Source organism: Saccostrea cucullata, unplaced genomic scaffold (genome assembly GCF_032062105.1).
Source record: "Saccostrea cucullata isolate Sc308-1 unplaced genomic scaffold, CSIRO_AGI_Scuc_v1 ctg1485, whole genome shotgun sequence".
NCBI classification, from domain to species: Eukaryota; Metazoa; Mollusca; class Bivalvia; order Ostreida; family Ostreidae; genus Saccostrea; species Saccostrea cuccullata.
Genome location: NW_026939807.1, coordinates 1 through 13,262, shown reverse-complemented (window position 1 = coordinate 13,262; position 13,262 = coordinate 1). Strand labels below are relative to the sequence as shown.

General features: G+C 32.5%; 1 protein-coding gene across 1 annotated transcript; it reads right to left on the bottom strand.

The window, feature by feature from the left end:
• Positions 1-823: 823 nt before the first annotated feature.
• Positions 824-5,602, bottom strand: LOC134254019 (uncharacterized). Its single transcript, XM_062736592.1, has 3 exons — positions 5,500-5,602; positions 3,804-3,864; positions 824-3,035 (listed from the first exon to the last, which is right to left on the bottom strand). The coding sequence occupies exon 3, from the start codon at positions 3,030-3,032 to the stop codon at positions 963-965; it is 2,070 nt and encodes a 689-aa protein (XP_062592576.1). The 5' UTR covers positions 3,033-3,035; positions 3,804-3,864; positions 5,500-5,602; the 3' UTR covers positions 824-962.
• Positions 5,603-13,262: the final 7,660 nt, after the last annotated feature.

Below are 13,262 nucleotides of genomic sequence, written 5' to 3'. Positions count from 1 at the left end.
GTGTATCAAGAAAAGATGCTTTACCAAATAAACAATGTCATTGGATGAAGAGTATTTGATATGAATGTCATGGTTGCTACATGTACAGGTTATTGAACCCAATTTATAAGGGTACATGTTTACCATTATAGGACTATACATGTAGAATGCATCATAACAAATACAATTTTAGTTTATCAATATAAAACATGTTTGCTATGTGACTTTCAAGTTTGAATTTTATTCGACTTCAATGATTTTTTGTCTGAATTAGAAAATTTTGAATTGTTCATGAAAATCAGATTTCACTAACCATAAGGGAATTAGTATTACTATAGCAATACTAGAAGAATGCTTGCTTATTATTGTACTATTATTTCTATATTTTTTGACCGGTTATAAGTTACTCATTATGAATGTTATTCAAAAGATATATACCTGTATTATAAGTTGATTCAATTCCTACATCAGCATTATAATTGCTGCTGTATTTTCTACAGGTCTCATGGCAATTAATCTAAAGATATACACATCAGACATTCAAGATATAAAGCTACTGTTTTAATAAAGTTTTCATACCCCCCCCCCCCTAAACAAAGTTTTGGGGTATATAGGAATCATTTTCTTAAGGAGGAGCAATAGCGTCTTTTACTTCAGACAGAGCTTGCTCATGACCTAACAATGTTTTAGAACCGCATATATTTTTCTGTGGAAATATTTCTTATGTTTGCAATGACAGACACGATACTTCTTAATTTTTTTTTTATTTCTTTACAATAAAACAAATCCAATTCAATATCATATAGATTTTATTGTATATTTTTTTTACAATAAGTGAATTATGGAATATTCATTACATCATTTAACTGCAATACATTCGCAGTCAACAGTATCTTAGCTAAAGTATACGATTCAATAGTCTTATTTGTCCTTGGGAGTATTACATGTACCATTTACATTGGAGTAAAACGTAATCTTAACGTTTACATAGTCCCTGGATCACTTGCGTAAAAAAGAGAACACATGTACCAGAGCAAAAAGAATAGAAACTGTTGCTGGTGAATATATTCTATTCTCTTTTCCATCGTTTTCTGTGTTATGTAGTCTGGTTCTAGTCTAAGTGCTTCTTGGTAAGACTCTAATGCTCCATGAAATATTCCTACAACTTGCTGACAAATTCCAAGAATATACCAGGATAAATATTTTTTTTTAATATATCTTTTATCATCACAAAGAATGAACGTATGAAGATCTGTCAGGGCCTGCAGATACTGATATTTGTTACGTAGTTTATAGTTTGATAATACAGACAGCATATCTACCAACACAAATGGTGAAATATATATTGAATTATCATTTTCTTTTCTTTCTCGATCTTCAAATATTAAATCTTCAATATAGTGTACTCCAAACTTAAGGTTTATTTCTGTTATCCAGGAAATGTTCATTTGTCTAGATAAAGGCGGACTATTTTCAATTTCTCTGTATACTTCTTCGTCTTCCATACCACGACGCTTAATGTAGGCCCTCGAAAGTCTTCCTTTAGTCTGATTTGTTATATAAAGGGCTTCCTTATATCTCCCTGTCCGATAGTAATACAAAGCTAAAAACAGTGAATGCGAAATGGTTCCTATCCTCGATAATATTTTCAGAATGCTGCAGCGGTTTCTATCTAAGTGATAGACACGTTTGTGGGGAAAATGCGAAGCAGCTTTCAGCATACTAAATGGAATGAGAGCAAAAGCTTTTGCTGTAAAGACCTGTACAGTACAGGATTGGTACTGTGACGTTGAAAAATGTAACAGATTTTCTAGAGACCTTAAAAAGGAAAAGCATTCTTTAAAATCGTATAAATCTTGAAGGTCCAATACTTCAGTCCTCATACAATTTTCAATACAACATGGACACACGAGATCGTAAAATTGTGATATAGCGCGAGGGATCACAGATATCGGTCTACTGAGGGCTGGTTCAAGGATGGATCTGAGAGTCGGACTAAGGAGTACACAGGATACGCCTAGACTGTAATACTGAGTTAGTTGTTCTAACAAGGATTCGCGTGCAACATTGACAACCTTGTTTAAAAACATGTTGTTCTGTGCAATAAAAAAATTGGGAAATTTACCACAATAAACGTTGTGTATGAGGTATTTAAGACACTTCCAAAAACATTCCAGTAACTTGTACGGATACCAGCTTAAATGCCCTAGTTGTATTAACCAGAACATTGTTGTCTTCATGAAGTAAGAGCACAACAATGGTTCCTCTACGTTATTATTGAGAACTTCATTGAGAAATATCTTGAGGAGGCCATAGCATAAAAATTGAGTATGATTCATGGTGTATACTAACTTTAGTTCGGCAAGAGAAAAGGACAATCTCCATTCTAACTCATTTTCCATGGTAGTGCATTTGCTTCCAATAGCAACACAATGAATATTGTTGTTTAAGATATCATTAAGCACACTTGCAGGAGGCCACATGTGCCTTAAGCATCTGTCTATCCACTGATCTGTAATATTTGGCCAATATTTGCTGGTGAAACAAACTGCATTATCAATAGGTAAGGCTTCTCCGTGGCAAAGTAAACAAGGACCATGAAAAGTTGGATTTGGAATGCCTATTTCTTTAACCCACGTTTGCTTATGTAAAACACTGGATACATATATTCTTTCATCTAAGGGAATTATTGATGATGTGAGTGTTCCTGTGGGCGGAGTAAGAAGCTGTAGTCGAACAAATCCAGGCGGCGTATAAGTGTCCTCCATGAGAAAAATACTATGCTTTGATGGATCGTATGTGCTGAGCTGGGAGATGTTATTTATTACTTTACAATGACAACACCAACACATGTAATCCTTGTCTGACTCCTTTAACCTGAATCCCTCCCTATGACTTCCGGTAAGCATTCTTCTTCCGCCTCTCATCACAGACTTGTCTATCATATCCTCCATGTCCCTCACGTCTCGTCTGATGCGCACTTCCTTCGGTGTCCCTATTTTACGACATAGCCCGACATACAGAATTTCCGATAGGCGCTGAGAGTTTTCCATTGCCTAAAATTTGTATGAGAAATTCATGAAATTATGCATTTCATAACAAGATAATACAAAACAATTTTAAGGGAGCAAGCTACTTTTTGAAAAAAAAATTGTTCAATATCTAATTTTTAAGTGATTTGTTATGAACTTCAATATAAACGAAGGTTTGTTGATACACATTAAAATAAGGAAAACCTATATTTTATAGTGAATTCCATTATTTAGTTTTAGTAGAAACTGAACTAATAAATCAAATGTAAGTCTTTTATCTTAACTAGATAAATTCAATACTCAAAGTTTTATGTATGGGAAATTGTTTTATTTTTATGTTCTGTTATTTAGGTAATTTAAAGGGATAAAATGTTTTTAACAAAATGTATATAACATTTTTAAATATCTAATCAAAATTTATTTGACATAAATAAAAGCACAAAAAATTCATCTTTATGAGGAAGCCCACTTCCGTTCCAGACCGGGGTTGAACTTATTCCAAGCAATACAGAACGCTAGACAGCTTGGCAATCTAGGCAAGTTAAAAACTTGCTTTCGATGCTGTTGGAATTCTTGTACGACGCCATATACTTCACGGTCATTGAAATTGAAAGTGAGATAGAGTTTCTTGAACATACGTTTTATTTGAGTATCGTTACAGATGCACATTGCATTGAGATTAATTTTTATTTATGAATCACATTTTACAAAAACTCTATAAACCTATTATCACTTCCTTAAGCGAAAAGGTATTAGATACAAAAAAGCACGAAAAACAAAGAGTTCACTTACGTAAGGAACTCCACTTCCGCCACAATCCGGGATTAAACTCTTGACCCGCAGAGGCTGTCTCCTAGCAGTACAGTGAAAAAAAGAATACTTTTATTCTTGAACTGTTTAGTAGCCGTGCATTATTTATAAAGTTCCTGTCATGTGACTTAAGGTTTCGTCAAAGGTCAACATATCTAAAAAATTATTTTTACAACAGCTTCAAAACTATGTATGGTATAAAGTTGAAACGTTTACAGTTTATAAATATATCATTGATTAATAGATAGAAAGTATCAGTTGATAACAAATATTTTAGATAAAGATGTGTTTGAAGAAAAATTGTATCAGAAAATGTGCATATTTTTAAAAAAATGTACCTGCTTTATTCTGTCCTTTTTGTGAAGACCATCATTGCAGAAATAATATATGTTTATCATTGAAGGGCAAGTTGGACATGAATGGTCTCTGAAAGGCTGTTATTGAAAGCATGACATGTATAAAGACAAGACCCCCATAGAATCCGCCATTTGCAATGTACTTTCACTTTCAAGTCTTAACATTTGGACAAAATAAACAGGGAAAGCAACTTTCCAGAGACTATCCAAGTCCAACTTGCCCTTCATTGATAAATATTTTTTTGTTTCTGCAGTGATGGTTTTCACTTAGAGCACTGAATTAATTAGGTTTATTTTTTGAAAATATATGCATTTTTAAGAAGAATTTTTCTCAATTATTATTTTTTCCAAGTATTTTTTTATCAAGTGATACTCTCTATCTGTTAATCAATGAAAAATCGATATACTGTAAAAGTTTTAACTTTATACCTCATATAGTTTTGGGGCTATTGTAAAAATAAATTTTTGAACATGTTGACCTTTGAAGAAACCTTAAAGCAGCAACGTATTAATGAATAAATAATGTTAATTGTATTTAAGACTTGAAAATAAGCCTAATTTGCGCCAAACAATAAAAAAAAAAATGAAAAATAAATATGATTTTCCTGTTTTCTAGTGCATCATGAAGATCGGTTTCAGCTACTTGATCATGTTGATCATAACAAAGTCTTGGGGCGACTGTGACTGGACACCGGTCAACAGAAAAAAACCAGCTACTCCAATGCAAATGAGCCAATCTTTTGGATTTCGAGGGATACGTGCTTATAGATCGTAATGATCTGCAATGTGTGAAGTCTATAAGACATCGATCACTACTGTCTGTTATCTTGATCCTAGTCAAACAATAAAATCACAAAAATCTTCGCCATGACTGTAAAATTAAGGTTTAATTTTTTTTTTCAAAAATAATGTAAAGGAGTTTGAAATTTCTCCGTTGGCATGGAACCTGATCCCGCCTCTTGTGTTTTAGAGGTCCGTGTCTGCTCTTGAATACTGTTCGTTATCTCCAGATCGTTCATTGAAATAAATACACAACGCTTACCTGATAAGGTCAGCATTGTCACGAGGAGAACAATTTCAAAAATTCAAAAATCAAAAACCGTTTTATAAAAAAGATAAGAAATTTAAAAACACATATACAAAACTTTGAAGTTCAACTTCCTGTTTTATGTTCTTTCAAATATTATTGTCACGACAGTTAAAAATTTCCAGCATCAGTTTTAAGTATCATTTCAAGTAAATAACTTCATTTAACTGAACAGATGTGAACCATTTGTAATTATATATTCAATAAAGTTACATTAAAATGGAATCTTAATTACCTTAAGTCAAGGAAGCACAAAGCTGCAAAATCTTTGAGAGGACATCTGGTAAATAAATAGAATACTGAAAATGTGCTTAAATAGAAATAGTTGTTGTCTGTCAACGGTGATTAGACAAACACTTAATATGCCGGAAAGAGGAAATTCGGAATATTTAAAATGGTTTTTGGAAACACCTTAAATCCCACACTGTGCAATCAAAACGTTTAAACAATGTTTTTTTTCAACATAGGGTTATATATTTATTTGCAAACGGGTAATCAAGGTAACAACCTTGATAAACATATAACCATTACCATAACATGTATTTTAATAATGTTGGGGCATTCTTTTACATTCATGGGTGGATTATTCTTTCATTAAATATATAAACATTAAAATATAACAAATTTTATCTTCCAGATACAAAACTTAAAAATATTACTGGGAACATACATTAATTTGCTTTTATAATTAACATATAAAAGCAAAATTATTTGATTTGCTAATTTAACTGAAGATAAGCATCAAAATACACCAAAACTTACTACAGCGTGCATTTTTGTCGTCAATTAAATTCCACATTACAAAACAAGTTATAAACAAGTCACTGATCGCAATCTACTTGTCGACGTGACGTCATTTCATAAACCGTGATGTAGTTTTTACTCAGTAAGAGGCAGATCAAGTGATATTTTCTCAACGAAAAATGTATTCTATGGTTAGATGAAATATTTACAGATAATCTATCGGCCATAACCTTAGTTTTAATGCCTTCTTCACGATTTTATTGATAAATTTTCTGTATATTACGTATTTTGATTGATATTGCCGTGTATTTGTATGAATTTACATCGAAGGATAATGTGTGGTTCTTAATAAGTCGATGTAGTGCAAGTGCATGCAATCAATGGACCATAGTAAGCTCAGGTATCTGAAAAGTGCTGCGATCCTGATGAAATCTTGAAAATATTTTAATAATATCAATATTTCATGCCGTTAACCAGCAAAAAATACAGATTTCAGTCATAAAAATATGATTTTAACAATGGAATTTTTAAAATTTAAATAGTATCGCAGCATTTTTCAGAAACTACAATGCGTGTTGAAAATATTTATAGACTTAACTTGGCATTTTATCTTGGTTATGCCCTTGCACTACTGAAATTTATGGGTAACCTCAATACTGAAAGCAAATGTACTAAAATCACATGACTGTTGCATCACGTGGCAATACTAAATCTAATCGTCCTCTATATGTAGTTATTAGCCAAAATTACAATTATCCGTTATATACAATGTATTAAAAATAATAGCCATCCCGATTATGAATACATTTTTAATTACAAAATGTTGTCAATATTTCAATTTCGCACCTTAACTTTACTGCGCGGGGGATGCATATTATGTATAACATTCTTAAAACTCGGATACTTTAAGAGATGAATAAACAGTATCTTCTAGGAAAAGTGCTATGACATTTGTTGAAAATAAACTCTCTACTATTGCTTCTCTATAAGATATCCGTGATCAGGAGGTCGTGAGTTCCATTCTGCCGCGACTGACCTAAGTCGATAAAAAATGGGTAGCAACTGTTCCTTTCCCATGGCACTTTGAAGTGAAAGTTGCGGGTCCTTCAGATGAGACCTTAAAAACCGAGGCCTCGAGTCAGCGGTAGGCGTTGGTACGATTAAAGATCCCTCACTGCTCACTGGCCCTTAGTGCCGAGTAAAGGTCAAATTTTGAAGCCCTTAACCGGTATATGGTGACTTCTCTATATGAATGAAAACTTCTCGAATGGGACCTTAAACAACAATCAATCTATGTATCAGATTTCCAGTAAAGGTTAAATAATACGGATAAAATTACGCGTCTTATCTTTTCTAAAGAGATGAACAGTGGCATATATTCTAAAAAAGTTAAAGGGCAGTAGTCTAGGCATATCAAATTTACATAAAGATTTATTATATGGAAAACATGATCGTTTTTTTCGTTAGCAGGGTCCATTTCATACCTTTTCTGCAGGTAAATCATTTGAACAGCGAATGTTTGTCAGAGAAGGAAATTAACCGGTTTATTAGGCTAGGAATAGATTGAATTGTATAGGGTCACAATTCCAATGTTAAGTAAGTGGTGTTCACAACCATTTTGATTTTATAGTAATTGAAATTTATTCAAACATTTTAACATTGGTAGCCCATACCAGTTGAACGTTTAATATGTCTTCAACTAAGCAGTATTTGACTATCATGTTATATAGCAAACCCACAGATAAAAAAAACATGATCATAAAAGCTCTAGCACGCACAACTCAAATATTTTTTTGCTTATTCTTTTCTCCGGAATACCCGGTAGCTAGTGACCCTAACCCATACGGCCTCTTTCAGCCTCAATAGTAGGGAGGACCCCTATCATCTACACAATTCAGTTCGTTCCTGACTTCACTTTATCCTCACTTGAACAGTAAGGAACATATGACACTTAAGGATCCGATCGAATTGATTTATCTTATTATGACATAAACATTTTTTTTAAACATATGACATTAGCGAGAAATTATACATTGAAGAGCTTTTCGAGCATGAAGTATATGGAGATAACGAACATTATTCGACTCAAAAGTCAGTTCAAATACAATACAAATCAGGAGCAGATCAAACACGTACTTCATCATCAGATTTGAGATCAGTCACCCCAGTGAGTTTTCTCAGTCGACCAGTCACAACAGCCGTGTTCTCCTTATCATGATCGGGAAACAACGAAATATACGTTAACAATTCAGTTTATGCATAATAAATATGAAAAGGGCCAGCCAGCATTTGATTTAATGATTTATTTGTTGAAATGTCATTGTATTATACCGAATATAGAACTGGTAGCATTTATCGAGACTTTTGATATTTTTGTTTCATCAAGTTCAGGATATAGTAATGGTCGAATCTAGCCCCTTATTTTCTGAAAAAAATAATAGCACTGATAGATTATTAAATTTTGTAGTTCGGAACTCTGAATGATGTTTAAATATCAACACTAACTATGATTCAAAGCTTACATGGAGGCCACAAGAGGGTACAGAAGGAAGACATTTTCCCGATTTCGTCATATTTAAGATACATCTTCTCTTCGGGAAACATAGATCACAAGCTTGCCTATCTGAGATCTTTAAACAGAAAACGCAACTTATACTAGTGTATGAAATATATATATTTGGTATATAGGCAAGCTTGTGATCAATGTTTTCTGAAAGAAAATGTGCTGTAAATTCGATAGAAAAATTAAGCAACAAAGAGAAAAGTTGGGAATAGACATGTTTTTGACCTTTCTCTGACCTCTGTTTATCCGATAACTTAGAAACAATGTTTATTTTGTGACAGGGGTGACAAGAGGTATTTTGTCCAAATTTATATAAAAAGGTGTCTTGTCTTCAATATGTACATGTACCTCTTAGATATATTTAAAAGTATTTGCAACTGTTCTCCATCCTACGAAAGCGTAGATCTAGAAATAACCCGTTTTATAGGTCTGACTTCAACATGGTACATGTATCATGTTTTTTAACTTGTCACTGTTTATACAGTACAGAAATAAATAAGGACAACGTATCGAATAACATTTGATAGAATATTTTGTTCAGTACAAACTGAAATATATTCTCTCATCATTTATGTCTTTGGATTGTTTGAGCTACTTTTCCTTCTTCCTTCTTCGAAAGAATGTGACACACATGTATCCTTAAATAGCAGTTATCACAACCAACACATTTCTAGGCTTCCGACTTATAGCATATATACATAACGAGTTTTCTTATTTCATATTTGAAACTATTTTTTTTTTTTTTTTTTTGTAAAATTGTTAAAAATGGTAAATCACACAGTATGATATTGCAAAGTTCTTTTATTGATGTATAAATAGAATCAATATTTGTAAAACATTCATATTCCTATACGAGGGCAACATTTAGGAATTTTACTTTCACTGGATTTCTTAATCATCCTAATTGATATGATCGAATAAACGATATAACTCGCCGATTAAATTTACTAACGAAGTACATGTCTTTAACATTTCATTTTTTCCTTTAAACTAAACTTGAATTTAAACTTAAAAACTAAAAGATACGTAGAAACGAATTATCACTTAAATTTAAAATTAGATTTCCTCTATGCCCTTGTGATATTGATTTATTTATGATACCAGGCTTATACATATACGTTTATGATACCAGGCTTATATATTTACGTTTTACTTCTTATAAGGGAAAGAGATTCTTTACAATTTATGTTAATTGAACATAAAGTCGTTTTGTTTTATTTTAAACTACATGAAATAAATGGTACTTCAATATATTTCACTGATAGAGACGTCACCATTGCCAGTGAAGGGCTGCAAATTTAGGCCTACGCTCGGCACTTACGGCATTTAAACAGGGAGGGATCTTTTTCGTGCCACACGCGCTGTGACAGGGGGCCTCGGTTTATACGGTCTCATCCGAAGGACCGCTCCATTTAGTCGCCTTTTACGACAAGCAAGGGGGTACTGAGGACCTATTCTAACCCAGATCCCCACGGGGCATTTTTATATAATAGAAATTATCAATTAACAATGCAAGTACAATATATAAATATCACCAATGTATTAGTTACACGTAGAACAGAAAAATAGAAAATACTGAAATAGAATTGATGGAATTTTGTGTTCAGTATACATGTATACCATTACGCATGTTTTCATTTTGTATTTAATTTTGTCTTCTTGTCTTAGAATATTAGGGTTAATTTTCCTTCTTCCTTCTCCCAGAATGTCTAGCATATTTTTAAATAGCAGCTATCTCAAGCTCCATATGTCCAGGCTTCCGTCTTAATCACATGGTGGTATTTTCTTTATCAGAATTGAATTTATTTTTCGTTTGCTTATTACAAAACGTGATTTTGCAAAATTTAAATATACATATCGTAAGTATAACATAAATATATATTAACGGCATTTAATAATTTATTTTTATAACATTTGGGAATTCAAAATGCTAGGCAGAATAAACGATACAACTCAACCACTGAATATGTTGTTATCAAAACCAGCATTTAAAGAGCAGATCTTTTTTAAAAACATAAGTAATACCTTCAACAGATTTATAAGTGATTATCTTTTTGATACTTAATTTTGAATTGATAAATATACATATATTTAATTAATGTAATTACATTATAATGTAATTATATGCTTAATAGCTTTTGAATAATAAATTTCAGTTTAAATATGAATCTTTATGTTCATATTCTGCTGATTTCTTATAAGTACTCTTTAAAAGTCATACGAAACAATGTCCTGAGCATTTAGTATTGTATATGGAAATGAGTTCATTTGAAAAACTCCAATGAGCCTGATATTACATTTCGGATTTTCATGCAAGTAAGCGGCAGCTGGGTGATCAAATTACTTGACTGCAAAGATAAATTTCAACTAGCGCGACTTATTTCCCTTTGATCACAACGTCAGTAAGATCCATCGCTATATTCAGTACGTACATTTATCTCATACGGATGGATGATACAAATTGTCCATGAGATAAATATAATCTTCATATACTGTGTAGTATGTACCTATTCAATAGCACCTGTTGTTTTGACACAATACCTTGCTTCAAAATTTAAATTTACCGAAATTTCGATTTGTGAAAATCCTATGACAATAATATAAAAAAGTCATTGAAAGCAGGAAAAGACTCGTATTAAACAGTGGTCCCAAAAAGACGTTGACAATGTTTATAACTATGTTAACATGCAAGCAATACTAACCAAAGTAAGCAAAGACATAATATATTGAATGTTCTTTAATTCTTTTAATGAAGGGTATGGAGAAAACGAACAGTGTTCAATCTCAAAGTTCATAAAACAATGCAAAATAAGAGCAGAGCAAACACGTACCCCCCAAAACATCAGAGGTGGGATCAGGTGCCATGGAGGAGTGAGCATCCCCTGCTGACCAGTTACAGTCGCCGTGTGCTCGTTGTCATGATCAGGAAATAACGGGACAACCCGTCATCAATTCACTGTATAAATAATGGACTAACAATTGGTATGAAAAACGTCAGTCAGCATTTTGACTCAATGATAAATTGTATTTGCTGACAAAGTCATTGTGTCGACCATAGAACTTATGAAATGATGACTTTACTCGAGACTGCTGATATTCTTGTTTCATCAACTTGCTTGCCAATAATTTACCTCGTTTTAGAAATTTTTCATACGTAGAGCATGCTCTTGTGTATCGAATTAACTGAGATATATATACTCCGTATGCAGGTGATGAAGGTATATTGCTGCATAAGTAAGGGAAGTTGACGATAGAAAAGGTAAAGTCATCACTATACCAATATCTCTGATATGAATATCATATGCCGATTTATATGAAGACCGATTTGGTCTGTCAGCGCACAAACAAATTCTGAACAATTAACACAAATAAATTACGAATATATTTTCTTTTTATTTTATTGGTACTATATTAAAGAATGGACTCAAATTCAAATCAGTGAAATCAGAATTAGAGTCTACATAACAAGTCAATTTTTTTAATATAAATAGCATTAGAAACAGACAATAAAATCAAGGTGTCATGATTTTCAAACCGTTATTGGAACTGCAGGATTCTAGCAGCACTTTTCATGGTACAGAGATGTTTTTACATAACTATGACTACAAATTGAAATTAATTATCCCTGGGGTAGTGTTGAACTTTTAACTTTTTCAATGAGGCATTTTGTCTAAATATAGACGTCACGAGGTGACATCGTGGTGTAGTGCTTCTTGTAGTGTATGTCTCATTCACGTCTATAGAATGTATAATGTTAGCAAAAGATTTATCCATGACTTTTCCGATTTATTAGTGCTACATGTTATAAAAAAAGTGTTAATTCGCAGAATTCTGATCCATGTGCTGCCTTAACATACCTGCGTTTCGACTGAATTTGAATATGCTTAAAAACGGACAGTAGTGAATTGAAATAAGTCCTTAAAGTCAAGAGTATATTTTCTCTTTTAAAAATGCTTTTAATCTTTTCAAATGTTACTTGATATTTTTGATAATATCTTTTTGCTTTAGCAATAACAGAAATTTTATTTAGAAAATTGTTTTCTCTATCTACAAATGTTTGGGACAACTCTCGTAGGTCAGTGAATCGTCAAGTTTTTTTCAGAAATTTTTACTGGCTATTCTACTGCTACATATAGTACGGATGTTAACTCTGTTTAATCGCTTTCATGAGATATCTATAGTACAAAAATCATGGTTGGAGAGGGAAAAAATCTTTAGGGGTATTCATCAGGATCAAAAGCAAATGTTTTCAGATTCTCTGCCAAAAACCTAAGTTCAAAAAGAGTTTACTGTAGAATCAGATAGTTCTTCCGAAAAATCAATCACATTTATATCCACAAAAGACTTAAATTTACTGAACAAATCATTCCGAGAGCATTGTATTAGCAAAACTATTCCCCTACCGGCAAGTGTAATCTGGGTTCTACCTACGAATTAAAAGGGCAAGAAATCCGTCAAAAATCATTGAAGTGTAACAAAATGCAAACTTGATCTGTAACTCATCAATATACACTTACATATCAAAAATCAGTTCCATGTCTGCAATCATTTAGGGAAAAGAGCAGAAAACCATGAAGTGAGAGTCTGACAGACAGAGAGAGAAACAGCTACATATGACCATAAAAAGTTATGTGATTCTCTCTCTTTCTAATTCTCTCTCTTTTCTATCTCTGTCTCTCTCTCTGTGTCTC